Below are 25,823 nucleotides of genomic sequence, written 5' to 3'. Positions count from 1 at the left end.
GCCATCCAGTGGATGAGGTAGGCTAGAGGGGTCCGACAGAACTGAGAACTCTCCAGCAGGGAGAAGGCCAGGCTCCTTCCTGAGTCTGGCAGGCCTGTAGGTGAAGAAGGTTGTGCCGAGGTCCAGGCAGCCCCACCGTTTGTGCCATTGTCACTAGGACTACTGAAACATGGGCCTTGTGGGGATCCTGCTTGGCAGAAAGTAGCGGTGAGAATCATGATAGCTGAAATCAAAGTATGGTCGCAGAGGCGGCTCTGCAGTTAGGAGCCCTTGTTTGAGTCCCAGCACCCACATGGTAGCTCACAAACATCCATAACTCCAGTTCCAGGAGATCCTTCAAGGGCACCAGGTATGCTTGTGGCGCATGCATATACGTCTAAAATAAGTAAATCTAAGAAAAAAAAAGTTTAACTGATTTAAAAAAAAAAGTGGGCTCTATTTTTTTTTTTTTAGTTTATTTATTATGTATACAGTATTCTGTCTGCAGGCCAGAAGAGGGAACCTGATCAAATTACCGATGGTTGTGAGCCACCATGTGGTTGCTGGGAATTGAACTGAGGACCTTTGGAAGAGCAACCAGTGCTCTTAACCTCTGAGCCATCTCTCCAGCACGTGCATGCTATTCTTAGAGACCTGAATTCAATTCCTAGCACCTGTATCAAGCAGCTCACAGGGGCGCTCTATCATTCTCTTCTGGGTTCACGTGTACCTGGACTCGTGCATATGCCCTCCCTCCACACATATACATAAGTTAATATTGGAGGTGGGCATAGTGGCACATGCCTTTAATTCCAGGAGAGACAGGAAGATCTCTGTGAGCTCAGGCTATCTTGGTTTACCTAGAGAGTTCCAGGCCAGTCAGGTCTATGTAGTGAGATTCTGTCTATAAAATAAAACGAAGCCAGGCTGTGGTAGTGCACACCTTTAATCCCAGCACTCTGGAGGCAGAGGCAGGTGGACAGGCGGATCTCTATGAGTTCGAGGCCAGCCTGGTCTACAAGAGCTAGTTCCAGGACAGGCTCCAAAGTTACAGAGAAACCTTGTCTCCCCACCCCCAAAAAAAGAAAGAAATCTTTGAAATCTTAAAAAAAAAAAAAACTTCAACAGCAAAAGAATAGCTGATTTCAAATTTTTTCCTCCTGAAGATGAAACCCAGTGTCTCATACATGCCAGGCAAGTGCTCTACCACTGAGCTACCCCACGTTTTCATTTTATTAACACAGGATTTTGCTAAGTGTCTCGGGCTGGTCCTGAACCTGTGATCCTCCTACCTCAGCCTCCCTAGTGCAGGCAGTGTTGCCTCTTGCTCCATGTCCTGAATAACTTAGAAGGTTTAGGAGTGGACACAGGCGGTGCTGAGCCCACACTCATTTGGAACCTTCCTCGTGGTTCTCAATCTTCCTAATGCTTTAATATAGCTACTCATGTTACAGTGACCCCCAACCAGAAAACTATTTTCGTTTCTACTTCATAACTATAATTTTGCTACTGTTAATGTAAATATCTGTGTTTACAGATGGTCTTAGGTGACCCCTGTGAAAGGGTTGTTTGACCCCCAAAAGGGTCGTGACCTATGGGTTAAGAGCCACTGCTCTCACAGATGATGTGACGGAGCCAAAGAGACCTGTTTGTACAGGGTAGCCTTGAGTCTTTGAACTTGAGTTTCCTTGTCTGTCAGGCATAACCCAAGCCTGTTTGTTGTGTGCCCTGGGAAGCATTTCCCAGCACTGTCTCCCCCAGCCCTGGCAGGAGAATTGTCATCCTCATCTTTTCAGATGAGGACACTGTGGTCTGGAGAGGTGACATTGTTTCCCAGTGACTTACAGAATGAAGTCAAAGCAGAGATCTCTCTGCCTGGCCACAGCACCTGTGCTTTTTTTGGGGGGGAGATGTCAGGGATCGAGCCCAAAGTCTCATATATAGTAAGCATGGGCTCTACCATCGCACTACGTCTCCAGAACACTGAGACTTTTCTGAAGTTCAGTATCCACAGGGAATTGATTCCTGGGTTGGGTACGAAAATCCACAAATGCTCAGGTTGTCTGTATATGCCCAGTGTAGTAGTACTAGTACAGAGCCCACACAGCTACACAGTGAAGCAAACGCAGGTTCCCTACAGAAGCGCTCTAAACCAGGAACTGTTTCTTGTTCACCTAAGTATAATATGAAGGTTCAGTTTGCAGCTGTTGCAGCCAGTGTTGAGTCTCTATGAACTGACTTGTCACCAGGATGTGTCCGGATTTCGTGCAAGTGAGGGCCTCTTTCATTGGTGCCAATCGTGGGTTTTTGTTTGTTTGTTTGTTTTTGTTTTTTGTTTTTATCGAGACAGGGCTTCTCAGTAGCTTTGGAGCCAGTCCTGGAACACACTTGGTAGACCAGGCTGGCCTCAACCAGGCTGCCTTCGAACTCACAAAGATCTACCCACCACTGCCTCCTGAGTGCGGGGTGCTGGGATTAAAGGTGTGTGCCACCACCGCCCAGTTGCCAATCATGTTTTTGTTTGCTGACCTGGAACTTGCTATATAGACCAGGCTGGCCTTGAACTCACAGAGATCCTCCTAACTCTGCCTTCTAAGTGCTGAAACTAAAGGCGTGCACCACCATACCTGACTGGTGCCAACAATTTTTAATCTCTACTGAATTACAGCATACATGTAATGTTCATAGTGAAGACACCTGTGGGTCCACTCAGAGGAAGGACCAGATATGCATTGTAGTCTGTGTTCTCCTTCTCTTCCTCCTCCTTTCTCCCCCCTGAATCTCCATTAGTTGTCTAGACTTGAATGGAGCTTCATCATCCTCTCCCTTAGTGTCCTCCCACCCTTTGCTTTCCTTTAGACCTGGAGTGGAATTAACTTCTGTGTATGTGGGACAGAAATTTCTTCAGTGCATATGAGTTTAACCTTTTTTCTCTTAGGATTGGCATTTTGCTTTGTTTGGGATTTTTTGGATTTTCGAGACAGGATTTCTCTGTGTAACAGCCCTGGCTGTCCTGGAACTTACTTTGTAGACCAGGCTGGCCTCGAAACTCACAGAGATCCACCTGTATCTGCCTCCAGAGTGCTCAGGTTAACGGTGTGCACCACCACGCCCTGCATTATGGTTGGCATTTTTAAGGCCTGTTAAGAAATCTTAGGAGAGTGGCTAAAGAACTGGCTCAGTGGTTAGGAGCACTTACTTGCTCTTGCAGAGGACCTGGATTTGGTTCCCAGCACTCACATGGCAGTTCATAACCATCTGTAATTTCAGTTCTAGAAGATCTGATTTCTTTCCTGACCTCTGTGGGCACTACATGCAACTGGAGCTAGAATTCTGGTTAGTTGTGAACTACCCATGTAGTTTCTGGGAACTGAATCCACGGCCTTTGCAAGAGAAGTAAATGTTCCTAACCGCTAAGCCATCTCTCCAACCCTTTGTAAAGTAACAATTTGAGTGTAGTTCACAGGCCGTGTGTTCCAACCCCTTAAAGTATCCAGGTCTGTGGTTTGTAGTGTGACCACAGTGTGCACCCATCATTGTCATCCCTCAAAGGAAACCCCAGCTCCAGAAGCAATCGCTCCCATCCCGACTGTCTGTGCAGAATCACCTTTTGCGGCTGCACCTTCCACAGACTGTGATGTAACCTTCATAAATGGTTTCTTTGGTTAGCGTAGCCCCTTGTTATATAAGAACTTCTGTGACTGGATGACATGCAGCTTTTGTGTGAGTCACGGACTCGCTGTAGTTCAGACTGGTCTGGATCCTTTGCTTCTGTCCCCCTCCCGGGTGCTGGGGTTACAGGTTTGCACTGGAACTCACTTTGTAGACCAGGCTGGCCTTGAACTCACAGAGATCTGCCTGCCTCTCCTAAGTGCTGGGGTTAAAGGCGTGCACCACCACCCCTGGCTTCATGCTACATGTTAAGGTGATGATTTGAGTGCGATGGTGGGGCTTCCCCACACAGAGAGTACACTCTTCTCTGCAGCTTATTTGGCTTCTTTTCTGCTTCTCTTCTTCCCAGGCTGTGGCTCTGCCAATGATCTTGTGAGTGTTGAGAATTTATAGTTGCCCTTGTGGATCCACCCTAGAGTAGCCACCTGCCTTCTCCCAGCATGGCGTCCGACACACCTGAGTCCCTGATGGCCCTCTGTACTGACTTCTGTCTCCGGAATCTTGATGGCACCCTGGGCTACCTGCTGGACAAGGAGACCCTGCGGCTGCATCCAGACATCTTCTTGCCCAGCGAAATCTGTGACCAGCTGGTCAATGAGTGAGCAAGGGACCCAGGATGGGGCAGGGTTGGGGTCAAGTGTGGGGGATGAAGTGTGAGCTGACGATCCAGACTATGTTCAGACCCCACAAGGGGAAATGCCTGTGAGCGTGACAGTGAGGGACAAGAATGATGTATGTATTTACGGTTGTAGGCGCTGGTGTGTGCACACAGGTGGAACACTGGAAAGAATAGGAATTACAGGATTATACAGCACAGAACATGTGTGTGAAGCAGCATGTGTGTTTAGGATGAGTTAGTATAAAATCCCACATCTAAGTCGGGACATTGTGTGCTGCCCTGTGTATGTGCTCACACCTGTGCCTGTACTTCTGAACTAAGGACACATGGACATGTGTGTTTACATGTGTGCCAACACTGCTTTGGGTGCCTACAGCACATGTGTCTACACTCCCAGAACACTGAGGTATATTCCAGTTATCCCAAAGGGAAACCGTTAGATCAGGGAGTTTCATAGCCACATGGGAACCAAGGACTGAGCTCGGAATGGTGCTCTCAGCATTTGACATGGGCCAGGCAGGATGCTAAACACTGTGAGCTCAGCACCAGAGCTAAGTGCATTTCCCAGGTGAGGACACTGACATCTAGGAGAGTCAGTTACATGTGAGCTTCCCAGCTGCGAGCAGTTGAGCCAAACACGGTTTCTCTGTGTAGCCTCTTTTGACCTGGAACTCACTCTGTGGACTGAACTGGCCTCAAACTTGGAGAGCCGCCCGTGTCTGGCTCTTTTCGTTTTTAAAGGGGCCACCATGTAGGTGCTGGGAACTTAATACCTGTCCTCTACAAGAACAAGTACTTTTTTTTAAAAAAGTACTTTTATTCTTCTCTCATACATTAGATCCTGATCTCAGTTTCCCTTCCCTCCACTCGTCTCAGTCCCTAAGAACAAGTGCTCTTAACAGCTGAGCCATCTCCCCAAACCCCTAGTCCAGGATTCATGCACAAACTGGTGTCCTAGCTAGGTAGGGTTACACTGAAGGCTCAAAACCATTTTACCTAATTTGCCTGCTCTGGAAGGGGCTGATAAGATGCCAGAAGGCTGCTAAGAAAAGACACATCTGAGCTGGGCAGTGGTGGCTCACGCCATTAATCCCAGCAATCGGGAGGCAGAGGCAGGCGGATCTCTGTGAGTTCGAGGCCAACCTGGTCTACAAGAACTAGTGCCAGGACAGGCTCCACAGGTACAGAGAAACCCTGGCTCCAAAAACAAAAACAAAAAAAGAAAGAAAAAAAGAAAAAAGCAAAGACGTGACTGGACCATGGTGGCGCTGTGGCTGAGGTAGTGCAGATCTGCAGAGGGGCTGTGCCTGTGAAGAGAGGTGTCCGTGCTGTGTTTAGGCTGGCTGTTGGGTGATATCAGCCCACAGGCATCTGATGTGGGCACAGAAGGCAGCTCGGGCTCCTAGGCACTCCCTGAGCTAGGCTTGCTTTTCTCCCAGGTACGTGGAGCTGGTCAGTGCTGCCTGCACCTTTGAGCCCCACGAGACTTTCTTCAGCCTCTTCTCAGACCCCCGCAGCACCCGCCTCAGTCGGATCCACCTCCGTGAGGACCTGGTGCAGGACCAGGACCTAGAGGCCATTCGCAAGCAGGTGAGGCCGCGCTCCCTACTGTGCAGCCCCTGCCCATTCGTTCCCAGAGCCAGGCCTGGGGTGGCACAGGGCGGGCAGAGGAGCTGAGGCTGCTGTGCTACTCCAGGACCTGGTGGAGCTGTACCTGACCAACTGCGAGAAGCTGTCTGCCAAGAGCCTGCAGACGCTGCGGAGCTTCAGCCACAGTCTGGTGTCGCTGAGCCTCTTCGGCTGCTCCAACATCTTCTATGAGGAGGACAACCCAGGGGGCTGCGAGGACGAGTGTCTCGTCAACCCCACCTGCCAGGTGCTGGTCAAGGACTTCACCTTTGAAGGCTTCAGCCGCCTGCGTTTCCTCAACCTGGGCCGCATGATTGATGGTGTCCCCGTGGAGTCACTGCTGCGGCCACTCAACTCACTGGCTGCCTTGGACCTCTCAGGCATCCAGACAAGTGATGCCACCTTCCTAACACAGTGGAAGGACAGTCTGATGTCCCTTGTGCTCTACAACATGGACCTTTCGGATGAGCACATCCGTGTGATCGTCCAGCTGCACAAGCTGCGGTGAGCTGCTCACTCTGCCCTCGGCAGGAGGGGAGGGCAGAGGGTGGGAGAAAGGTGTGGGAGAGAGAGGAAACCCTTGCATGGAACAGAGAGAGAGACCCCACTCCCTAGGCCACATTTCTTGCTGGATTAGAGCAATTTAAGGCACTTAAGTCCCAGCAGAGCTTTTCACCAGAATTCCCTGGAGAAGTTGTGGCAGGCATGGGTCCTCCCATGCTGTGACCTGAAGGAGTCAGATCCTGACCTCTGGCCCCTGTCTGACCTCCAGCCACCTGGACATCTCCCGAGACCGCCTCTCCAGCTACTACAAGTTCAAGCTGACGCGGAAGGTTCTCAGCCTCTTGGTGCAGAAGCTGGGGAACCTGATGTCCCTAGACATCTCTGGCCACATGATCCTAGAGAACTGCAGCATCTCTAAAATGGAGGAGGAGGCAGGGCAGACCAGGTGAGTGCCTGGCTATGACTGCTGGCAGGCTGTCATTCAGTAAGCCCCGGCTAAGAACCCTGTGCCAAGGACCATGCTGGTGCTGGAGATAAGAAGCAGGTTCGTGAGGCCGGCCTGCTAATGTATGCCTTTAGTCCCAGCACACAGAGACAGGGCAGGCTCATCTCCGAGTTTAAGGCCAGCCTGAGCTACATAGCTTCAGAAAGGGGCTGGGGTGACTAGAGAGATGGCTGAGCAGTTTAAAGTATTTGTTGCTTTTCTCGAGGACCTTGGTGTGAGTCCCAACATCCGCATGATGGCTCACAGCCTATTTGTAAGTCTGCTTCTAAGGGCCTAACATCTTCCTCTGGCCTCTGTATGCATCAGGCACACATAGAGTACAACATATATGCAAGCAAAACACCCATACCCATAAAATTAAAATAATTTTTTAAAAAAAAATCAAGGGCCAGCAAGATGGTAAAGTTGCTTGACATTAAACCTGACAACCTGAGTTCAGTCCCTGGACCCAGTCCTACAAACTGCCTGCTGATTTCCACACGAGTGCTCATGTGTGAGCATGTACAAGCACACACATACACACGCACACTGAATAAATTAAAGAAGCAAATCAGGCCCTGCCCACTGTGGCCCATGTGAGCTGCTGCGCACTGGCCTGGGAAATGCACACTTGGGGCTGCCCTAAGCCATTCTGGGTCTGTTGAACAGACCATAGTGCAGCATGGGGTCAGCATGCACAAGGCTTGGGGACCACAGGTAGTGTGTCTGGGAAACAGACAGCACAGGCACGATGGGACGGCGGGAAGCCCAGACCACTGGACTGCTGTTCCTCAGCTGTGCACATGGCCGATGTGTGCCTCTGGGCTTGTGGTGAGATCTAATTCCAGTCCAGCCACTATAATTGGCCTCATGCCCTCCTTCAGCCATTATTTAGTGGCATGTGAAACATGTCCCTGTTAGAAGGATACCTCTCAATGGTGGCAATGGTAGCAGCTCCCATCCCATGTTCTTCCACATTTTGCACTTCCTACTCCTCCATCAAGAGGTCGGGGCTGGGAATGTAGCTCAGTGCTGGAGTGCTTGCCTACCATGTTCAAAGCCTTGGGCTGCATCCCCAACACAACATAGAACAGGCATGGTACCATGTACCTGTAATCCCAGCACTTGGGAGGTGGGGGATAGTGGAGGATCAGGAGTTCAAGGCCATTCTTAGCTGCTTAGTGAGTTGGGTAGGGCAGGATGAGGCTAGAAGCCTTGTTTCTTCATCAAAGAAATACCTAGTCTGTAGGGGAGCCCTGGCTAGGTCTGCCCAGGTTGCCAACTCTGGTGTGTTCTCCCCAGCACTGAGCCTTCCAAGAGCAGCATCATGCCTTTCCGGGCTCTGAAGAGGCCACTGCAGTTCCTTGGGCTCTTTGAGACCTCCTTGTGTCGCCTCACACACATTCCAGCCTACAAAGTAAGAGGTGGGGGGTTAGAGGGAGGTGGCGGAGGGGGGCGTGGGGAGAAGGGGATATGGGGAAGAAAGGAAGTGGCCAGGTACTGGAGCATGGCTGAGCCTGGGGATTCCATTACCTGGCCTCTTCTGGGTTGTCCTCAACACGTTCCATCTTAGGTAAGCGGTGACAAGAATGAAGAGCAAGTGCTGAACGCCATCGAGGCCTACACAGAACACCGGCCTGAGATCACTTCCAGGGCCATCAACCTGCTGTTTGACATCGCACGCATTGAGCGCTGCAACCAGCTTCTGCGGGCCCTGAAGGTCAGCTCAAATCCCGAGCCCTCAGGCTCCCAGACAGCCCTGCCCTCCTTCTCTGTCCCTCTGCACCCACTCCTGATCCCAGGGGATAGCCTTGCATGCTTCCACCCCTTTGGCAGTGCCTGGCTTCCCTGCCAACTTGTTCAGGTCCTGCCTTAGTTCCTGCTCTGCCCACGTCTACCCAGGAGTGCAGGGCTAGGATCAGCCTTTCCCCAGAGGAGCCATGGTGACTAAGAACCCAGGCAGGACTTTGAGCCCCACCCCACCCCCCCCACCCCTGTCTTCACACAGCTGGTCATCACAGCCCTCAAGTGCCACAAGTACGACAAGAACATCCAAGTGACCGGCAGTGCTGCCCTCTTCTACCTGACCAATTCTGAGTACCGCTCAGAGCAGAGTGTCAAACTGCGCCGACAGGTCATCCAGGTGGTGCTGAATGGCATGGAGTCCTACCAGGAGGTGACGGTGAGCCCTTGCCTACTGTGGCCAGCACGCTTTGGCCCAGTAACCCTTCTTGCTTCCCAGGGTATCAGACACGTATGTCACCCAGGCTTACCTGAACTTAGGTGACCTTTTCTGTAGTAATAAGAGCGGCGGGGCTGCGTCCCTGGCACCCCAGCCGCCTGGCTAGCTTATGCCCAAAATAACAACACACAAACTGTATTCATTTCAACACTGCTTGGCCCATTCTCTTCTAGGCTAATTCTCACATATTAATTTAGCCCATTTCTAATCATCTGTGTTTAGCACCCCAAGATGCACTTACCAGGAAGATTCTAGCCTATGTCCATCCTGGGTCGGAGCTTCATCCCGGGAGCGGGGCATGGCGTCTCTCTCAGGCATCTGCTCCAGAGAGAAGAGCTCTCGAGACTGAGCTCACTTCCTCTTCCTCCCAGTGTCCTGTTCTGCCTACTCCTCCCACCTATCTTTCAACCAATAAAATGGGCCAAGGCAGTTCCTTTATTAGCCAATGACCTTCCTCCATCACTTTTCCATTTTCCTTGGCATATCCACTGTCCCAGAATCCTGTCCCTGGCATATAAGGGCCCCAAAAGCTAGCCTCAACTGCAGCCCACTGCCATGGCCACTCCACCTCTGCCCCCTCTGCCCTCTGACTTCCATCCAGATGGGCCACCTCCTCTGCCCTGTCCCTATCACTGATGGGGAGGTTGTTTCTAATACTTTTTTTTTTTTTGAGACTGGTTTTTTTCTATAGCTTTGGAGCCTGTCCTGGAACTAGCTCTTGTAGCCCAGGCTGGCCTCGAACTCACAGAGATATGCCTGCCTCTGCCTCCCATGTGCTGGGATTAAAGGTGTGCACTGCCACCACCCAGCTATTTTGTTATAATTATATGCTATGCTAAAATTTCATGTTTTTTAAAAGCTTTTTTAGAATAACTTTAATAAAAATGAAGAGAGGCAGGTGGATCTTTGTGAGTTCGAGGCCAGCCTAGTCTACAGTGTGAGTTCAAGGACAGCTAGGGCTGTTATACAGGGAAACCCTGTCTCAAAAAACATAGATAGATAGATAGATAGATAGATAGATAGATAGATAGATAGATAAAAATGAAAAGCAAGACAACAAGCCTTAGCTGAGCCTAGTGGTACGCACTTGTAATCCTAGGTCTTGGGAGACTGAGACAGGGAGGGTAGGAGCCGAAGCTAGTGAGTTTGAATTCAGCCTGGGTCTTGTGGACCCCCATCTCCATCTCAAAAAACTCCAAACAAGAAAGCCTGGTAGCCTGCTCCTCTGGAGGGCCTCCCCAGCTCTGGGTGGCCTTGGAGTGGAGCCTTATTCTAAATCTGTGCCTGAACACATTCCGCTTATCTCCCAACCTGGCCTAGGTGCAGCGGAACTGCTGTCTGACCCTTTGCAACTTCAGCATCCCCGAGGAACTGGAGTTCCAGTACCGCCGGGTGAATGAGCTTCTGCTTAGCATCCTGAGCCCCACCCGGCAGGACGAGTCCATCCAGCGCATTGCTGTGCACCTGTGTAATGCCCTGGTCTGTCAGGTGGACAATGACCACAAGGAAGCTGTGGGCAAGATGGGATTCGTTGTGGTACGTGTGCTTGTCTGCCCTTGTCAGACTGTCCTCTGTGAGCAAGGCCTCAGGAGACCTGGACTGGGGGTAGGAGGGGGAGGGGAGACCCTGGGTGGGGTGGAGGTGATGATTGCTAAGGATTGAGCGCAGGGTCTGGCTTGCGCTAGGCAAGTGCCCAGCCCTTTGAAGACTTTCTTTCTTCCCCTTTGCTTATTTTTAGTCATGTGTGTCAGTGGGAGCTAGTAGAGGCCAGAATTGTTTGACCCATTTGGAGCTGGAGTTACAGGTTATAAATGGAAGTTTCTGTCCCACCCGGTCCCACAGCCATACAGTCCTAAATAAACACACTGAGGCTTATATTAATTATAAACTGTTTGGCCTATTAGCTCAGGCTTGTTATTAACTAGATCTTACAACTTAACCCATAATTCTTGTCTCTGTTTAGCCACGTAGCTTGGTACCTTTTCTCAGCAAGGCATTCTCATCTTACTTGCTCTGCATCTGACTGGTGACTGAATCTCTGCCTTTCCTCTTTCCAGAATTCTCCTAGTCTGGTTGTCTCACCTATACTTCCTGCCTGACTACTGGCCCATAGCATTTTGTTAAACCAGTATGAGTGACAGATCTTTATAGTGTACAAAAGCATTATCCCACAGCAGTAGGTGGACATAGCAGTCTCAATGGGGCCTCTGCAAGAGTACTGTGCTCTCCTGACCACAGAGCCATCTCTGCAGAAGAGTTGTTTGTTTTATTTGGAGACAAGGTCTTTGTGTAGTCCTGGCTGGCCTGGAACTTGATATGTAGACCAAGCTGGTCTCAAACTCAGAAAGATCCACCTACCTCCCCCTGAGTGCTGGTACTAAAGGCACGCACCACCATGACCACTTCAGACAAATTTTGTTTTGTTTTATTTTTCAAGACAGGGTATCTCTGTGTAGCCCTGTGTCCTAGAACTTGCTCTATAGACCAGGATGGCTTCGAACTCACAGAGATCTGCCTGCCTCTGCCTTCCAAGTGCTAGGGCTGGGATTAAAGGCCTGTACCACCATGCCCGGCAATCAGAAGAATTTCTTTTCTTTTCTTTTTTTTTTCTTGTGTGTGTGTGTGTGTGTTTTTTATACTAAACAGTTTTTTTAAACTTTATTTAATGTGCATTGGTGTTTTGCCTGAGTGTATGTTTATGTTAGGATATCAGATCCCCTGGAACTGGAGTTACAGACAGTTGTGAGCTGCCATGTGGGCACTGGGAATTGAACCTGGGTCCTCTGGAAGGCCAGATAGTGCTTTTATCTGCTGAATCATCTCTCCAGCCCCCGAGAAGAATTTCTTAATGTGACTGTTGCTTATGATTGTGTGGCCTCTGTCTTTAAACTGCTTCCTCTAGTTCCATGCAGTAATCCCTGCGGAAAAGACCAGGGTTGGCCCTTCCATCACTGTGCTTTCCCAGCCTAGTCTGAAGAAATTTTTAGCCTAGCACAGAATAGGATAGATATGGAAGGAAAGGAAAAGGCAGGAACTAGATGGATCCATTGCCATCCTCACTTATCCCTGGGGACGTGCAGACCATAGCAGGGGAGGGCTGGGTATATGCTTGACTACCTTCAAACAGCCTCCATAAAAGTCTGTAGCAAGCTGGGCGGTGGTGGCGCATACCTTTAATCCCAGCACTCAGGAGGCAGAGGCAGGCGGATCTCTGTGAGTTCGAGACCAGCCTGGTCTACAAGAGCTAGTTCCAGGACGGGCTCCAAAAACCACAGAGAAACCCTGTCTTGAAAAACCAAAAAAAAAAAAAAAAAAGTCTGTAGCATTGGGCACTGTCAGGCTGTGTCACCTGGAGCATCCAGTGACTCCCTCTGCTGAGCTCCCTGACTGTGGGAGCCCTGGCCTCAGGCAGCCTGTCTCCTCTGCCCACAGACCATGTTGAAGCTGATCCAGAAGAAGCTGCTGGACAAGACGGTAAGGAGAGCCTCACATACTTTGCCTCATCCCAGAGGTGTCTATGCCAGGGATGGCCATGTGTCCTCAGGAGGACACAGCTGAGCTGCACCCCTCCCCCCCTGCAGTGTGACCAGGTCATGGAGTTCTCCTGGAGTGCCCTGTGGAACATCACAGATGAGACACCCGACAACTGCGAGATGTTCCTCAGCTTCAACGGCATGAAGCTCTTCCTTGACTGCCTCAAGGTAGGAGCCAGGCTGCCACCACCCCACAGGCTGCCACCACCCCACAGGCTGCCACCACCCCACAGGCTGCCACCACCCCACAGGCTGCCACCACCCCACAGGCTGCCACCACCCCACCACCCCACAGGCTGCCACCACTCCACAGGCCCACAGGCTGCCACCACCCCACAGGCTGCCACCACCCCCCAGGCTGCCACCACCCCACCACCCCACAGGCTGCCCCTCCACCCCACAGGCTGCCACCACCCCACAGGCCCACAGGCTGCCACCACCCCACCACCCCACAGGCCCACAGGCTGCCACCACCCCACCACCCCACAGGCCCACAGGCTGCCACCACCCCACAGGCCCACAGGCTGCCACCACCCCACCACCCCACAGGCTGCCCCTCCACCCCACAGGCTGCCACCGCCCCACAGGCTGCCACCACCCCACAGGCTGCCCCTCCACCCCACAGGCTGCCACCACCCCACCACCCCACAGGCTGCCCCTCCACCCCACAGGCTGCCACCACCCCACAGGCTGCCACCACTCCACAGGCTGCCCCTCCACCCCACAGGCTGCCCCTCCACCCCACAGGCTGCCACCACCCCACAGGCTGCCACCACCCCACGACCCCACAGGCTGCCCCTCCACTCCACAGGCTGCCACCGCCCCACAGGCTGCCCCTCCACCCCACAGGCTGCCCCTCCACCCCACAGGCTGCCCCTCCACCCCACAGGCTGCCCCTTCACCGGCTCTATCCTATGCAAGCTTCCCATGGACACACGTGGCATGATCAGGGCCACACATACACACAGTGTTTGCCGCTAAGAGAAGTGTCAGGGGACCCCCCCACCCCAGCCTTGCCACCAAGCTGGGCCTCCTGAGATCCCTTCTGCCAGGAATCCCAGCCTGTGTTCACAGCAGTCTGCTCTGACTACCCACAGACCATTCCCTTCCCACTGGATACAGTTCTGGCCAGAGGGTAGTAGGTCTCTCTTTCCTGCTTTAGCATCCAAGGGGCTCCCCAAAGGACTATTCCAAGCTGTGGCAAATGGAGCCCCACTTGTCCCACAGGTCTTGGGAGCACTGGGAAGTTGGGGTCAGCCTACTGAACCTGTCCTATGTCTAGAAGGCTGATCAGACAGGTGCCCACAAAGCCTTGAGGGCAACAGTAGCAGACATTAAATGGTTGACTAGGAAGGCCTTGCCGGCTCTCGTTGCCCAGGAGTTCCCAGAGAAGCAGGAGCTGCACCGGAACATGCTGGGACTCTTGGGGAATGTGGCGGAGGTGAAGGAGCTGCGGCCTCAGCTGATGACCTCTCAGTTCATCAGCGTCTTCAGGTGGGTGCTGCCTCAGCCGCCAGGACCCTCAGAATACAGTAGTGTGTGTTCCAGGTTTGTGGTTGGTACTGCTTTCTATCTAGTATGTGGCTTTTGTTTCCAGTTGATTTTGTTTTAATTTTGTGTGTGAAGGGATGGGTATGTACCCATGAGGCCAGAGGCTTTGGGTTTTCCTGGAGTTGCAGGGTATGGCAGATACAAGCCTCCATGTGTGCTGGGAACCTAATTCCAGTCTCTGAAAAAACAGTTTGTGCTTTGAGCCACTGAGCCATTTCTTAAGCCCCTAGTGCTTTCTTACTCTTTCAGCCTGCCACAGATGGCAGTAATCCAGTCATATCCAGTGTGGAAGGACTCTGAATACCAGGTGGCTAGATGTGGTTTCACAAGCTTATTGTCCCAGCACATGGTGTCGAAGCAGGAATCTTAAAGACATAGCAAGTTCCAGGCCAGCCTGAACTGCATGAGATCCTGACTCAGAAACAATCAGAAGCCTCGTCTTTACAGCTGAGCCCCAGTAGTACACTCCTGCAATCCTAGGGTCAGGAGGCTCAACCAACAGTCACAGTAACCGCACCTCTGGCATCGTGAATCTCGGTTATCATCCTTGATTTACATGATGGATTTTCCCCTTTTCCTCCTGGTAGCAACCTGCTGGAAAGCAAGGCTGATGGCATTGAGGTTTCTTACAATGCTTGTGGTGTCCTGTCCCACATCATGTACGATGGGCCTGAGGCCTGGGGTGTCTGTGAGCCCCAGAGGGCCGAGGTGGAAGAGCGTATGTGGGCAGCCATCCAGAGCTGGGACATCAACTCCCGGAGGAATATCAACTACAGGTTTGAGATGGGAAGGTACACACCATGAAGAGTCAGAAGCTGCTTGTCCCAGCATGCTGTGATCAGAGCTTTCCGCCCTGCTCCTGTCCTCCAAAAGCATCCAGTGTGTGATGGGCACATTTCCCACTTACTAACACCTGTGTGTATCCAAGGCCTGTGTTCTATGCATGCTTGATACAGGTTCTATGCATGCTTGATACAGAACTAAACCCACACCAAAACACAAGTCACCTGTCATCCTGTCCCCATCAGGCTGACTCAATTCTTACTGTACTGTGAGTGGATTGCTGTCCCCAGTCAATCCCCTTCTTCCTGCTGTGCTGTGTGTGCAGCTGGTCATTCATTGAATACCCTTTTGAAAGGGTGTGAAGCTGTGGGGCTTTTCTCACGCCCCAGTCCCTGGGAGACAGGATGCTAGCCCTCCCTGTCCCGTGTCCTTGTGTGTCATCCCCCTCCCCCGCCCAAGTTCCCGTTCACCCCAGGCCATGGGCCTGCTCCCACGTTGTGCCCTCTACCCTGCACACAAAGAGTGGGTGTCAGCAGGCCATCTCTCTGCTGGAAGGTGGAGAGGTCCTCCAGGTAAGTGAGTCTCGGGGCCCCCTGAGGTTTTGCTGATCTGATTTTTTGGTTTGGGGGCTGGAACTTCAGCCTGGCCTAGAGTCACTGTAAGTGATTCCCCTTGCCTCTCTCTCGGGGGTTGCTGAGACCCCCAGATATCTGCCCTTTTCCTCTACTCTGACCTTCTCCAGAGTGAGCTCCTGGGCGGAGCCCGAGCAGGGCCCCTGGCATCCCACAGGCTTGCCCATGTGGGACCCTGCAGGGAGAACTCAGGGAGGAGAAAAGGCTCACATCCTCCCTGTCTCGGTTCACATCCTTCTTGTCTTGGTGGTCTTGGTCTCCGTCCAGGTCTGGGGGTGGGGGGGTAACAGCAATCTCTCTTTCTCTCCAGGTCCTTTGAGCCCATTCTCCGCCTCCTTCCTCAGGGCATCTCTCCAGTCAGCCAGCACTGGGCCACCTGGGCCCTATACAATCTTGTGTCTGTCTACCGTGAGTGCCTCCCCTCCCTTAGTTCAGACACTCAGCAGAGCACAGCATGTCCACAGGGAGCTGGCATGCAGGAGGGGACACATAGAGTTACTGCTGGCCTTGTGTCTCAGAGCAGTCCTGGGCACTTTGGCATTAGTGACATACTGGTGTGATGCTAACCCCACTGTGCCACTAGAAGCGTCCCAGTCTGCACCAGTGTGCCTCTCCTCACACTTCCTACCCCAGCTGTGAGTGAGCTTTCCAGTCTCTGTCACCTGTGTTCCCAGCCTGGGTTGTTACACAGTACCTGGGGGTATCTTACTAATGATATCAGAAATGCAAGCTGCTGCCCAGGGGATTCCAGTTCCAGAATTCCCTGGGAACCTGTGTCATCCTACAAACCTCTCAGGGGGGTATCATCCTTGTGATGCCCCTCTGAGGCCTGTGCTTGGGATGGTATTTTCTTAGTGTATTTGTTAGGACAAACTCTAGGGAAACTAACAACTTTGGACCACAATAGGGAAGTGCCTCTCCCAAGGGCTTGCCCCATTTCCCCGTCCAGGTGGGCCCAGGAGGCCGGGGCGGACATGGCTTGTCCCTGCCCAGCGGTGTCCTTTGTAGAGCAGTTCTGGGTGGTATCTTGGGCACAGACCTGTAGAAGGCCACCCATCCTCAGCTACCTGCTCCTGCTTTGTAGCTGACAAATACTGCCCCCTGCTGATCAAAGAAGGTGGGATGCCCCTGCTGAGGGGCTTGATGAAGATGGCCACTGCCCGACAGGAAACCAAGGAGATGGCCCGGTAAGAAACAAATTTTGTATTCCTGGCTGGGTACCTTGATTTGGATGGCAAGGGCACAGTGGGAATGGCCAGAGTTCCCAGGAGCCACTCAGGGTTGAATGTGGAGTGGACAAGAGCCTGACCATCAACAGAGCTCTTCAGCTCTCAGCGCTCAGTTGGCTTCCTGTGACTCCCACCAGAGCCCTCCCTGTTGCTCAGCGCCAGCAAGAGCTCTGCATTATTTTGACCACAGTTGTTCCAATGAGAAAGGACTCTGTGCTGAGGCATATTCTAGAGGCCGCGTGCACAGTGCTAGTTTCTCTGAACGCGACTATGAAGGCGAAAGTCCCCAGGGGGAAAAGTGCCCTTCGATGGGCTAGAATGAAGCTCAGTGGTACAGCACGTGCCTAGTGTCCATAGCACATACACATGTGTGCTTGTGCACGCACATCCATCCGTACCTACACACACACACACACACACACACACACACACAAATTACCAGTGTGAGGGGTGGGGTATGCCAGAGTCCTCACTGAACTTCTGTGGCTATGGGATTCTTTGTTGAGTTCAAGCGTAAGCTCTAATGTGGACACAAGAATACACACGTAACATGTTAGTATCAGTTGGATTGGCTTCCTCTTCCCGATCTGTTCTAGTTGGGAGGGTAGTCCTTTATCATAATTCTGAGTACAGTGTAGCCTGAGGCTCAGCCCCCACCCTCAGAATATGCCCTTCTGGATAGGGGCACCAGCTGGCTCTGCCATTCATTATTTTTGGTGAAGGCACTGTTTCAGTACTAACTGGCAGACTAGTCCTCCAGCTCAGTTTCGGGAGTCTCCTGGAAAGTGTTAGAACAGAATGGGCCTCACCTGCAGATTTTTTACCAGCAGGCCTGGGGCTGACCATGTTAAACAAGGATGTAGGACTTGCCAGGCACTAGGTGGGGCTTATCAGCCCTCTAGGGACCTGGGCCTTCTGGCACCAAGGAAAGAATGGCCTTGGGCATTCCTATCTCAAAAGGCCTTGATGCACCCTCTTAGCAAATTCAGGCTGCAGTGAACCCCCAAACCTGCAGGCAAACAGTGCAGGATCAAAGGCAACGACACCAGCAATGGGTGGCAGTTTTCTAAGGGAGCAGGGTAACTGGGACACTAAGGCCTGGAGCCAGCATGGCTGCCTGTGCAGATCTCCAGTAAGGTGCGTGTTTGGGACCCCCTAGTGGACTTCTGCCGAGAGAGTGGGCGGGGCTGCAGGGAAAGTGGCGGAGAGAGCAGCAGGTTTGGAATCTCAGGCCTGGCTGCTTGTAGGACAGTGGCGTGTGCATGACCACAGGCACTATTTCCCAGCTCTCTCAGTCACCATCCAATGCTTTCCCCTGTTGTGTCCAGCAAGGTGATTGATCACTGCAGTAACTTTAGAGAGGAGAACATGGACACGTCCAGATAGAGGCCTCCACCCATGGCCACACAGCCTGTACTACAGGACCGGAGGAAGCGCTGGAGTCCAGTGGGCAGGTCCCTTGCAGAGCCTCCCACTGGATGAAGAGACAGTGAGGACTTTTGCACAGCTGACGCTTTTCCTTAATGGTAGTGAGATATATATTATATATATATTATTTTTTTTTTTTGGTTAGGAAGTGTGAAGTTTTGTGTGTATGACTTCTCCTAAGTCTCCGCAGCTCCTTGCCACCCTCAGCCCGCCTCCAAGCTTTCATTGCTGCCATGTTCACTCCTGCCCCAGCCAGGCTTGCCTCAAATGCTATGATTGTCCAGTCCCTTCCCAGTGAGCTCAGACCCTGGCCTGGCTTCTGTCTGTTGTGGGAGGAGCTGGCCTTACCAGGCTGCTCAGCATCCCTGGTGTCTGCCTGAGTGCCCTGTCTGGGCTCCCAGGTGAAGTTGAGTGAAGTTGATGAGGTTTGGGGATTAAGACCAGCTCTGCTGAGTCTTGCAGAAGCCTTGGTGCTCCAGGCTGTGAGCCATGGGGGTCAGAGAGGAAGCTGTTCCCAGGCCTCAGGCTAAGCAGCTCCTGTCCAGAGAACCCTGGAGAAGCAGGGCTGTGTTGGCCCCCTGCTTTCTGGTCAGGCCTGCCTGTGGCCATGCTGCTATGGAGACTTCTCACGTCTCCCTCAGGCCCCAGCCCCAAGATGCTCAGAACTCAGGGGCAATTCCAATGCCCCTTCTGCCAAACATGCCCCAGCCCACCCCAGCTCTGGTAGCTGGCACTTCCAGGACCAGGGTCTTGCTTCTTTTTCTGTAGCCCTCATCTGCCCACAGCACCCCAGTGCCCAAGTATTCCCACCAGCAGAGCTGAGCCCACCCCCTGCCCAGAAGGTAGAAGGCAAGAGGTCCCTACTCCAGCCCTTCACAGTGGCAGCGGACAGCCGCCTACAGACCAGCACTGGGCCATTCTCTGTCCCTCCAGCCCACTCAGGCTGTCCCTGAGAAGCTGCTGTGTTGTGTGACAGGCCGCGCTCCAGGTGTCTCCTGCACCTTCCCACTGTATCTCAGCATTGCTTCTCGTTGACACAGGACTGCTGAGGAGGCCTGTGCTCATAGGGAGCACAGCTCACCTGGGAGACAGCTCTTGCTGTGACTTTTTCTGCCTTCTCGCTTCTCTGGGCCTGTTCTTTGATTTTTCTGGCCTGGCATGTCTGCCTCCAGGCAGAAGTGGCCCGGCTGTTCCCACAACTCAGGGAGAGGTAACTGACCTCTCCTGAGGAGACTGTCTCCCCAGCCAGGCTAGAGGGCTTAACCACGTGCTTCTCCCACGCAGCACTTGGGCAACCCCAGCCCCTCCTTTCCACCCCAGCCCTTCTGGCAGCAGCCAGACCATGAGCAGAGTTCATAGCCCATTGCTTACCACCTGGGGTCTGCGTAAATGTCTGTACTTTGGGGTGTCACAGAAATACATTTTTGTGCAAAGTGCAGAAGAGTGGTCTCTTTTTTTTTTCAGAGGAGATTGGGGATACTGGTCTGGGGGTGGGTGATCAGGAAGGGTAGTAGGGGTCTCCCAGGAAGATCCTGGAGGGCAAGTGGTTTTGCTGTAGGTTTATGTGCCTGCAGGCTGTAGACAGGGGTCACACTGAGGTGAGTATCTGTGACATTCTTTCCACATCTGTGCCTAGACATGGCTGGTCACTAGACTGGTAGGAACTCTGCCGGGAGCATAGCCTGCTGGGAGGGACACACGGTAAATATAGCCACATCACTCTGCAGTAAAGATAGGAAAGGAGCCCCCTGCTACTGCTGGGAATGGTGGAAGTGGCTCAGAAAGTCTGGTGGCTGCTAGGCAGCATTACCTGACTGCCCGATGAGGGAAGAGAGGGAGGAGTCAGCAAAGGGTCCTCCACATAAGGCTAAGCTGAACCCGGTGGGAAAGTGGAGCCTGCTAGGGCTAGCAGCTCTGACAACAGGCTTTGCCAGGACGGACTGGGAGAGTTCCATGGGGAGCGGTCCTGTAAACAGCTGGAACAGACCTGAAATGACCAGCCCGTGGGACAGCTGGGTCCTGGTGTGACGGAGTAGTTGAGGCTCTCCAGACCATGCGGAGGGTGTAGGCAGGAGTGCTGGGGTCACATTTAACAGTCTGGGAGCCAGCCTGCTGTCTGCACCCTTCTAAGTGGAGCAGAGGTCTCCTCTTCCTCTTCAGCAGAGCCCATACCAGGCTCTTCCCCGGGTGAGCGTGCACTGAAAGAGCGGCATACACCGTGGTTTGCCCTTGAACTCGGAGAGGGTCAGCCAAGTGTGTCAGCCAAGTCCTGGAGGGATTAGGCGTGGCTGCAGGGCCAGCTGAAGCCTCCCGTCTCTGCACACCCTGTGCTGGGTTTGCCTGTGTGCACTCCACGTCCTCATAGTCCTTAGAACAATCCACAGAACCTGGACTCAAAAGGTGAGGTGCCTTCTTACCCCCCAAGTTACCACAGCAAAGGAGGGGCTCCCTAGTACAGTACACGATCCTAGCCCAGGTGCCTGCTGCTCCCTGTGTCTAGAACACTGCCTCCTGCTCAGCCCGTCACAGTGCCTGGCTCCACTCCCGTGGGAATGTGAACACCACATCAGGACTGTGCTGAGGCTCCACACACAGCACCCAATGTCCAGGGCTCTTTTTAGATTCATTTTAGTTACTTCTTCATAAGAGTGTACGCTACTTGTGTGTGGTGCCCATGGTGGCCAGAACATGGCAACAGCTCATAGCTGTGTGGCATGGGTGCTGAGAGCCAAAGTTGAAGAGTAGTGAGCATTGGCCCCTTAGCCATGTCTCCAGCCTGCCCATCCAGGGCTCTTACTAAAAACTTACTGGCTGAGCCAGACATGTGGCTCAGCAGGAAAGGGAGCTTGCCTCCCAGGCTGAATATCAGAGGTCCATTCTCAGGACCCACACAGTGAAAGATGATATCAGATGCCTGCAACCCAACCTCTCCCACCCCAAAACAAATAAATACCCTTAATCTTTGTTGTTGTTTTTCAAGACAGGGTTTCTTTGTATAGCCCTGGCTGTCCTGGAACTCTCTCTGTAGACCAGGCTGGTCTCTCTCCCCCTGTCTCTGCCTCAGGAATGCTGAGATTAAAGGCGTGGCCACCACCACTGGGCTACCTCCCCCCCCCCCAAGATGGGGTCTCCCTGTGTAGTTTTTGAGCTGCCTGAAATTGTGTAGACTAGGTTGCACCCGCTTAATGCTGGGACTAAAGGCGTGGCCACCACGCCCAGTTGCAGTGTGGGTCTTGCATAGGGCTAGAGTTTGGTTTTCAGCACGCAGATGGTGCTTATAGCCATCTGTAACTCCAGTTCCAGAGGATCTGATTCCCTCCTATGACCTCTGCAGACACCGGGCACACACATGGTGCACAGATATACATCCAGGCAAAACATTCACACACACACACACAAAATAGTCACCAGGCTCTAAGCCTGATGACCTGATTTCAGTCCCTGTAACCCACATGGCAGAGAGAACCAACAGGTAGGATTATCCTTTTTTTCATGGACACACCATGGATATCATGTGTGCACGCGAGTGTGTGCTTGAACACACAGACTCACAAATGGGGTGTGTGTATGTTGTTTGTTTTTGTCTTTTTCTCCCCTGAGACAGAGCCTCACTATGCAGATGCAGTCCTGTAGACCAGGCTAGCCATCAGCCTGTCTGTGTTTCAAACTCTGGAATTAAAGGTGTGCCTCTGTCCCAGTGCTGGGGTTAAAGATGTGGGCGACCCAACCACCACCACCATCTTTTTTTTTTTTTTTTTTTTTTTTAAGATAGGGGTTCTCTGTGTAGCCTTGGCAGTCTGGGAACTCTTAGAGTCCGCCTGCCTCTGCCTCCTGAGTGCTGGGATTAAAGGAGTGCACCACCACTGCCTGGCTTCCAAACCCTTTTTGGGTTTTTTGTTTTGTTTTGTTTTTGAGACAAACTTAAATACCACACAAGTTGGCTTTGAATCCTCTCCTCATATATATAGCGGATAGTGGAGGATGGCCTTGAACTTGTGATTTTACTGCTTGTATCTCCTGTATGTTGAGACTGCAGGCATGTACCACCATACTACTATTATACCATTCTGGGAACCGAATCCAGCAAGCACTCTGCCAGTCGTGCTATTTAGTAATACCATGAAATGGTTCTGATTAGCGCGCACGCACACACATACACATACAAACCATGCTGGCCTTGGAAAGTCAGTTCTACAGAAAAAGAAAATATCTAGTTGACCAAAACAAATCACCAACAGCATGGAGCTGGAAGCGGGCAATCAGAGGAAGGTCAGCTGTATGGGGAGGGACCTAGGACACAAGGAAAGAAAGTCTAGCTGGGCAGTGGTGGTAGCCCGAGTGACAGGCACCTGTATTAGAGACGGGTACTGTCGCCAACCCTACTGAGAGGCAGAGACCCACTGAGAGGCAGAGAGATCAGAGTTCAGCGACTTGTCTCGGAAGGCATGGGATGTCTCTGACTCCAAGCAGTGCCAGGCGCGTCCAGAATCCGCACCAGAACCCTCCTCTTTCCCATCATTCGTTTGCAATATCGGAAAACGAATAGGAGGCAAGCGTGTCATCAAGGCGCACCCTGGAGCAAACCCTGCCAATCACCCCGTGGCAGCAAGCACTGCGTGGCCTCCGGGCATTACAGACCACATCTCTGTGTGGGCGGTGGGAGCAAAAACAGGCACGAGCACGCGCATGCGGAAAGGGGGGAAAGGAGAGGCAAGGGGGGCGCTTTCCGAGGTTTCCGCCTCCCGGCCTACGCAAAGTTACCTGGCCCACGGGGGTGGGGTGGGGGTAGGGGGCGGAGTTAGGGAGTTACGGTCTGTGTGCGCGCCGGCCCCGCCCCTGGCCTCCTCTGGCACCTGTTGGCCTGAGGGGCCGCGCCTGTCACCCAATAGACAGCCTCCCTGAGCCGCCTGGGCCCCGCCCCCAATGCGGAGCCACCAATCCCCGCGTTGCCGCAGCCCCTTTGCTCCACGGCCCCTCCTTCCGCGCGCTTCTTCCGGGTGGGCTGGAACAGGGGCCAAGGCCATGGCTCTCTGGGCTCTGCTCAGCCCTGGGGTCCTGGTGCGGACTGGGCACACCGTACTGACCTGGGGAATCACGCTGGTGCTCTTCCTGCACGACACCGGTGAGCCGGACACCGCGCGACCCCGAACCCACCCGATCCCTTATGATTCCCTTCGAGTGGGTCTCACCCGGTCCCCCTAATCCTCAGTTCCATTGAGATTCACCCTCTCTCCGCCAGTTCCTCAAGCGTCCTTCTCATCTGCTGGTTCTGGAACCATCTACTCTCTGATACCCAAGTTGGTCCCTAATTAATCTCGGGATTTTCCTGTTGCCGACAGGAAATTCATCCAAATCTGAGGACCGAGTAGAGGCCCCAAGTCCCCTGATCCTGGGTTCCACCCCATCCTTCCAGAAATTGCCTCCCAGCCTCTCCCTGAATTAGATTAAGAAATCGACTGGATTGAAAAACTGGCTTTCTGCTCAGCTCCCCAAATCCTATGAGACAACTCAGCGACCCCCTTCCCAGGGGTCTTTTCCCGCCCAAACACACAGCCCCCACCGAGGCTCAGCCTCCTCCACTGTCGTTATCTTCAGGGTTCCCCACCAGCAATCAGCAGCTCCCTTCCAAACCTTCGTTCAACCAAGGGTACTAGAGCCGTCTGCACTCAGCTTGGCCTGTGTCTCCGCGTTCTCTCACTTCTCAGCTCCCCTACCTTCTCTCCAGATCTTCACCACCATGGGCTTCAACATGCTGGGCCCTTCCTGGCCTGGGCTCCCTAGGCCTCCCTCTTTGAGGGCTGACCCTTCCGTAGGGAACCCTTCCCCTTCCGCATTCAGCAGGTTAGCCTCTTCACCCCATCCTCTTGCCATGGGCCTCACTGTCCTCTGGCCTCTCCAGAGCTACGCCAGTGGGAAGAGCAAGGGGAGCTGTTCCTGCCCCTCACCTTCCTACTCCTGGTTCTGGGCTCCCTGCTGCTCTACCTGGCTGTGTCACTCATGGACCCGGGCTATGTGGCTACTCAACCTCAGGTAACCGGGGACCCTGGAATCCAAACCCCTCCTTGCGCCAACAGGGAAATGAGCCCTCAGAACTGTCCGTGTGAAGCTGTGAGCCGTTTACATTTCGGGGCGTCTTGGTGAGGCCTCTTTCCTACCCTATGTTTTTGCTCCCACACTGAGGAAATCACCAAGGCCCAAGAGAAGACAAGCACCTTGCAAAGGCACAGTATCCAGTGCTCTACCGTGTACTTAACCTCCCCTGTACATGGGAGGGGCCCCAAATCCTGCAAAGCCAGAACCAGGTGGCTCCTAAGAGAGGTGCCCCCAGTGTCATCTGCCTCCCAAGGGGACCCCTCCCCCATCTTATACGCCTTGTTTCATTTTCAGGAGGAGCCCAAGGAGGAACAGACAGCCATGGTTCCTCAGGCTATCCCACTGCGGCGGTGCAGATACTGCCTAGTGCTGGTAAGGTAGTACACACACATCCTCTTGTAGGAGGAATCGGGACCAAATTAAGACTCCTTGCCTCTCCTCCAGGAAGGTCTCCCAAATTCGGGACCGGACTGTGGCCTTCGGCCCTCTCCACCCACTGGGGAAACCTGCACTGAGCCTGGACTCCCTTCTGTGCCTACAGCAACCCCTGCGAGCCCGCCACTGTCGGGACTGCCGCCGCTGTGTTCGCCGCTATGATCACCACTGTCCCTGGATGGAGAACTGTGTGGGTGAACGCAACCACCCCCTCTTTGTGGCCTACCTGGCTCTGCAGCTGGTGGTTCTCCTATGGGGCCTGTGCCTGGCATGGTAGGTGAATCGGGGGGTGTGGGCAGCATGCACACCGCATAGGCGCTTACAACGAGGATTCTGTGGGACTCGCAGCACCCCACCACCACCAGCTCCTCCATCCCTGTCCCTCTAGGTCCGGCCTCCGATTCTTCCGGCCCTGGGGGCTGTGGCTACGGTCTACCGGGCTCCTGTTTGCCACCTTCCTGCTGCTTTCTTTCTTCTCGTTGGTGGTCAGCCTGCTGCTGGCCTCACACCTCTACCTGGTGGCCAGCAACACCACTACCTGGGAGTTCATATCCTCTCACCGAATCGCCTACCTCCGTCAGCGCACCAGCAACCCCTTTGACCGAGGTCTGACTCGAAACCTGGCCCACTTTTTCTGTGGGTGGCCCTCTGGACCCTGGGAGACCCTCTGGGCTGAAGAAGAGGAGGAAGGCAGCAGCCAGGCTGTCTAGGGCTGCTGGAGAGAAGGCTGCCATTGGTGCCTAAAAACCGGAGGCTGTGCCGCTAGGGGTCAGCCCAGTTAGCCTGAGCTCTTTACTCCGTCCCGGGGCTCCCACCCTCAGCAGATAGAACCCCACACAAGGAAGACACAGAGGAAAAGGACATGAGTGAGGGGAGAGGGCGCTGGACACCAAGAGAACCCAGACTCCACGACCCCTGGCCAGGCTACCTCAAATGTACAGTTTTATTAATTTAATACTCTATAAAGGCAAGTATTAAAAAGACAAACCGTCCTGCCGTGGGGCCTTTCC

The 25,823-nt window shown here is 53.2% G+C and overlaps 2 protein-coding genes across 6 annotated transcripts in view; both read left to right on the top strand.

Annotated features, from left to right (window-relative positions):
• The window catches only part of Zer1 (zyg-11 related cell cycle regulator), a 38,913-nt gene extending 19,193 nt beyond the window's left edge, over window positions 1-19,720 (top strand). For 4 of the 5 annotated variants that reach the window (XM_041675174.1, XM_041675173.1, XM_041675176.1 and 1 more), the window contains 15 exons: window positions 4,001-4,249; window positions 5,710-5,860; window positions 5,967-6,403; window positions 6,672-6,848; window positions 8,190-8,304; window positions 8,461-8,607; window positions 8,896-9,069; window positions 10,450-10,665; window positions 12,562-12,603; window positions 12,711-12,830; window positions 14,041-14,156; window positions 14,801-15,004; window positions 15,939-16,036; window positions 16,713-16,815; window positions 18,186-19,720. In XM_041675174.1, coding sequence (XP_041531108.1) covers window positions 4,092-4,249; window positions 5,710-5,860; window positions 5,967-6,403; window positions 6,672-6,848; window positions 8,190-8,304; window positions 8,461-8,607; window positions 8,896-9,069; window positions 10,450-10,665; window positions 12,562-12,603; window positions 12,711-12,830; window positions 14,041-14,156; window positions 14,801-15,004; window positions 15,939-16,036; window positions 16,713-16,815; window positions 18,186-18,243 — 2,316 coding nt within the window. In that variant the 5' untranslated portion in view covers window positions 4,001-4,091 and the 3' untranslated portion in view covers window positions 18,244-19,720. The remainder of the gene's footprint in view (window positions 1-4,000; window positions 4,250-5,709; window positions 5,861-5,966; window positions 6,404-6,671; window positions 6,849-8,189; window positions 8,305-8,460; window positions 8,608-8,895; window positions 9,070-10,449; window positions 10,666-12,561; window positions 12,604-12,710; window positions 12,831-14,040; window positions 14,157-14,800; window positions 15,005-15,938; window positions 16,037-16,712; window positions 16,816-18,185) is intronic. The other variant, XM_041675177.1, reaches the window with a different exon arrangement.
• A 3,529-nt stretch (window positions 19,721-23,249) lies between these two features.
• Zdhhc12 (zinc finger DHHC-type palmitoyltransferase 12) lies at window positions 23,250-25,813 on the top strand. Its single transcript, XM_041674213.1, has 5 exons — window positions 23,250-23,407; window positions 24,185-24,315; window positions 24,673-24,750; window positions 24,920-25,086; window positions 25,202-25,813. The coding sequence occupies exons 1-5, from the start codon at window positions 23,308-23,310 to the stop codon at window positions 25,521-25,523; spliced, it is 798 nt and encodes a 265-aa protein (XP_041530147.1). The 5' UTR covers window positions 23,250-23,307; the 3' UTR covers window positions 25,524-25,813.
• Window positions 25,814-25,823: the final 10 nt, after the last annotated feature.

The sequence above is a fragment of the Microtus oregoni genome, unplaced genomic scaffold (assembly GCF_018167655.1).
Source record: "Microtus oregoni isolate MIOR12 unplaced genomic scaffold, Mior012 000025F_ref0000491, whole genome shotgun sequence".
In the NCBI taxonomy this organism is placed as follows: domain Eukaryota; kingdom Metazoa; phylum Chordata; class Mammalia; order Rodentia; family Cricetidae; genus Microtus; species Microtus oregoni.
The sequence above is the reverse complement of the archived record's forward strand: the minus strand, read 5'-3'. Positions and strand labels throughout refer to the sequence as shown.

Bases quoted from the DNA above. Each gene is read 5' to 3' on its own strand.
- Zdhhc12 (XM_041674213.1), top strand. From the start codon at position 23,308: ATGGCTCTCTGGGCTCTGCTCAGCCCTGGGGTCCTGGTGCGGACTGGG. The intron at 23,408-24,184 runs GTGAGCCGGACA...TGGCCTCTCCAG, and splicing joins GCTCTTCCTGCACGACACCG to AGCTACGCCAGTGGGAAGAG. The intron at 24,316-24,672 runs GTAACCGGGGAC...TTTCATTTTCAG, and splicing joins ATGTGGCTACTCAACCTCAG to GAGGAGCCCAAGGAGGAACA.